Here is a 3,055-nt window from a genome sequence, read left to right as displayed (position 1 = left end):
CAAAAAATGTTTTTAAATAAGATTGTGTCGATGGTTGCACAATTCTGTGAATATACTAAAAATCGTGGAATTGCACACTTTGATTGAATGAACTGGATGCTAATGTGAATAGCTCAATAAAGCTGTTTTGTGGGGGGAAGGAAATGAGCTCCAAAAATGTTGAGCAACCTTAGGTGGACCGTCTTTCCTACTGGACAAGACGCATTTGCTTTGCCTAGACACGGGGAGTTCAGCGCTCCCCAGGGTGGGGGGGTGTGTGTGTGTGTGTGTGTGTGTGCGCGCGCGTGAGTGAGAAGAAGGTCTGGCAGGTTTCCTAGACACAGAATGGGAGCGGCGAGAACGCGGACAGTAGTTTCCCAGGTCTGACTGCAGAAATACTGACTGCAGAAAACACTCCTTCTCCCGCAGCTGTGCGCTCTCCGTTTCTGCAGAACCTCACGCACTGCCTTCTCCTCATCCATCTTAGAGAGTAAAAAGACCCGCATATGTCCTCAAAGGGAGCTGGGGTGTGGATTCTAAGTAGTAGGGGGATATAGGATTGTAACGAGAATTGGTAAGAACATGAGGTCCCAGAGCCACTGGCTCCAGCTATGCAGTGTCCCTCTCGGGGACTCCCTGGGGCAGGATCCCTTTGGGTTCTCAGATTCCTGGCCTGGAATGTTCCGCGACCAGAGACTCGGCTAAAGGAATTTGCCTTAAAACAAAGCGAGGAGGACCGTCTGAGAGGAGTCTGCACCATCCGGCAGAATGGAAATTTGTCCCTAACTAATTGTTACCAATCCAAGCGCAGCGAAGGACGGATTTCTTGTGCTTACGGAGGGAGTGGTTCCTGCTGCCGGCCGGGACAACGAAACGTTGAGGGATGGAGGTGGGGCTGGATCCCAGGTGAGAAGGAGGCGCTGCAGGGGTTGGGACTCATGCAGTCCAGGGAGAGCGCCCTCCTTCCCTTCCGGCTTAGCTTGAGCTCCGAGACGCTTGTGCGCCAGGCCGGAGTGGGACAATCGTTAGCGCGCACCTGGCTGGTATGGAAGGCGAGCTCTCAGCGGAGCTGAGGGTGCCGAGAGGCACTGGCTGAGCTGTAAGGCGAGGAGCCGGCTCGGACCCTGCAACTGGATCCCCAACCCTTCCCAGCACGGAGGCCCAATCCAGGTTGGCGCCTATCTACTCCAGAGCGAAGGCCTCTGGGCTCAGAGTCACGGGCATTTCTAAGAAAAAAAAAAGTTTATTTAAAATTTTGTACATAAATAAATAAATAAATATCTTCTGGCATTGCAGAGGCCGTACAATTACACAGCTAGGCTGGGGCGGACCAGAGTCTGGAGAGGGAAGAGTGGGGTCGCCAGCTTCGGAGAGTGGGGTCCTATGTTTAGAGGAATGAAGAGCGTGTCGGAAACAGCGAATGGGTTTCCCCAGTATGGATACTACGGGCGAAATTTATCATCTGTGAGAGGAGCCTGAGGACAGCAAGGCCAGATCAAATGGGGCCAGAGGACAGCAAGGCCAGATCAAGAGTGGGGACTGAGGACAGCAAGGCCAGATCAAGGGACACATGGACTGACTGAAGGAGGAGGCTTCCTGAGGAGGAGAAGGGAAAAGCAAAAGGAAATAAAAGGGGGGGGGGGTTCATAAATGTGTGTGATGGCGGGCGGGGGCCGAGTAAATAAATGATCACAGAAAAGAGGTGGCGAGGGACAAAAAGATTTTAAAAAGAGAAGCGAACGAGCATCCAAGGCTGCCGACCTTGACCGAGAGCGGAGGACAGTAGAGTAAGCGAGGAAGCCCAAGCCAGCCCAGAGAGGGCGGGCTAGGAGGCGCCGGCTGCCAGCAAGGCGCTGCGCCAAGCAGGCTTGCAGGCTGGGGCCGCGGTGCTGCACTGCCCAGGAGGACTCGAGCGCTTATAGAGTTCACAGCTCGGAGTTGGCTCTGGATGCGAGCGAGCCCTGGGGCGGGGACACCATGGTCCAGTCTCTGCCAAGCTCTCAGCCCTGCCCAGGCCCGGGACCTCTGCAAAACCGTGCCAAATCCATGCCGGGCAGTGGCTTGGCAGCGGGTGCCTGGGAACCAGCGCTGAGTCCCAGGACCAGTCACCGAGGCGCAGGGAGGTCTTGGGGTGGGGGACCTAGGGAGACGCGCGCCTAGGGAGTGACCGTAAGATCCCGGTCGTCCTTCCCTGAGGAGGACGGAGACATGGGCAATTCGTCGTCATCCTCGGAGCACTTGGCTGAGGAGAGAGATGCGCACTTGCAGCCTTGCGGTGCGCTCCCGCCACCACCGGCACCCCCGCCGCCGCCGCCACGATGGTTGCTGCCCTTGCCCTCCTTCTTGTGCTTCACTCGGCGGTTCTGAAACCAGATCTTCACCTGCTTCTCGGACAGATTCAGGTAGGTCGCGATCTCGATGCGACGTAGGCGGGACAGGTACATATTAGAGGCGAACTCGCGCTCCAGCTCTAGCAGCTGAGTGCTGGTAAAAGCCGTGCGCATCCTCTTGCTGCTGGGCAGCTGGTTCGAGCTGCTATCTGGAGGCGGCAGAGCAGAGAGGGAAGCGATCAGACCTCTGTGCTGTGGACCCAATACCTAGGTAGGCGGCCACCAGAATCCTACAACTTTGACCTCTTACCCACCTCTTTGCCCCAACACTACCCACGGCAGAGTTACAGTGAGCGCCTCCTTGTCCAGCTCCGAGATTCTGATTCTCCCGGAGTCAGGCAGCCCTGGAACTCCTTCCCCTTCATGGAGAGCCCTGGATCCCAGCCCTCACTTAACCCCGGCCCCCACTCCAGGACCTGAACGTCCGCCCTCATCCGCCTCCTGGCGTTGTGTCCTGGCCCTCTATCTGCATTCCACCCCAAGCGCCCCCCTTAGTCCCCGACATGACCCTCACCGCCCCCAGAAAGCCCAGGGTCCCTCTTCCTCCATCCCTGGCTCTCCATCCTGCTTCGGATCACCTCTGCCCTGTCCCTCTGCGCGGCGGCCCCGCTTACCCACAGAGATGCAGTGGAACTGCCTGGGGTCAGGCAGCGGATAGGACGTCTGGTAGAGGGCGGCGGCGGCGG

General features: G+C 57.4%; 1 protein-coding gene across 1 annotated transcript in view; it reads right to left on the bottom strand.

The window, feature by feature from the left end:
* Nucleotides 1-2,135: 2,135 nt before the first annotated feature.
* The window catches only part of GSX1 (GS homeobox 1), an 11,072-nt gene continuing 10,152 nt past the window's right edge, over nucleotides 2,136-3,055 (bottom strand). Inside the window, exons 3-4 of the mRNA XM_011999991.1 lie at nucleotides 2,984-3,055; nucleotides 2,136-2,518 (exon numbers count right to left, since the gene is read on the bottom strand). Coding sequence (XP_011855381.1) covers nucleotides 2,136-2,518; nucleotides 2,984-3,055 — 455 coding nt within the window. The remainder of the gene's footprint in view (nucleotides 2,519-2,983) is intronic.

The sequence above is a fragment of the Mandrillus leucophaeus genome, unplaced genomic scaffold, assembly GCF_000951045.1.
Source record: "Mandrillus leucophaeus isolate KB7577 unplaced genomic scaffold, Mleu.le_1.0 Scaffold61, whole genome shotgun sequence".
Classification (NCBI taxonomy): domain Eukaryota; kingdom Metazoa; phylum Chordata; class Mammalia; order Primates; family Cercopithecidae; genus Mandrillus; species Mandrillus leucophaeus.
This window is presented reverse-complemented; position numbering and strand designations above follow the sequence as displayed.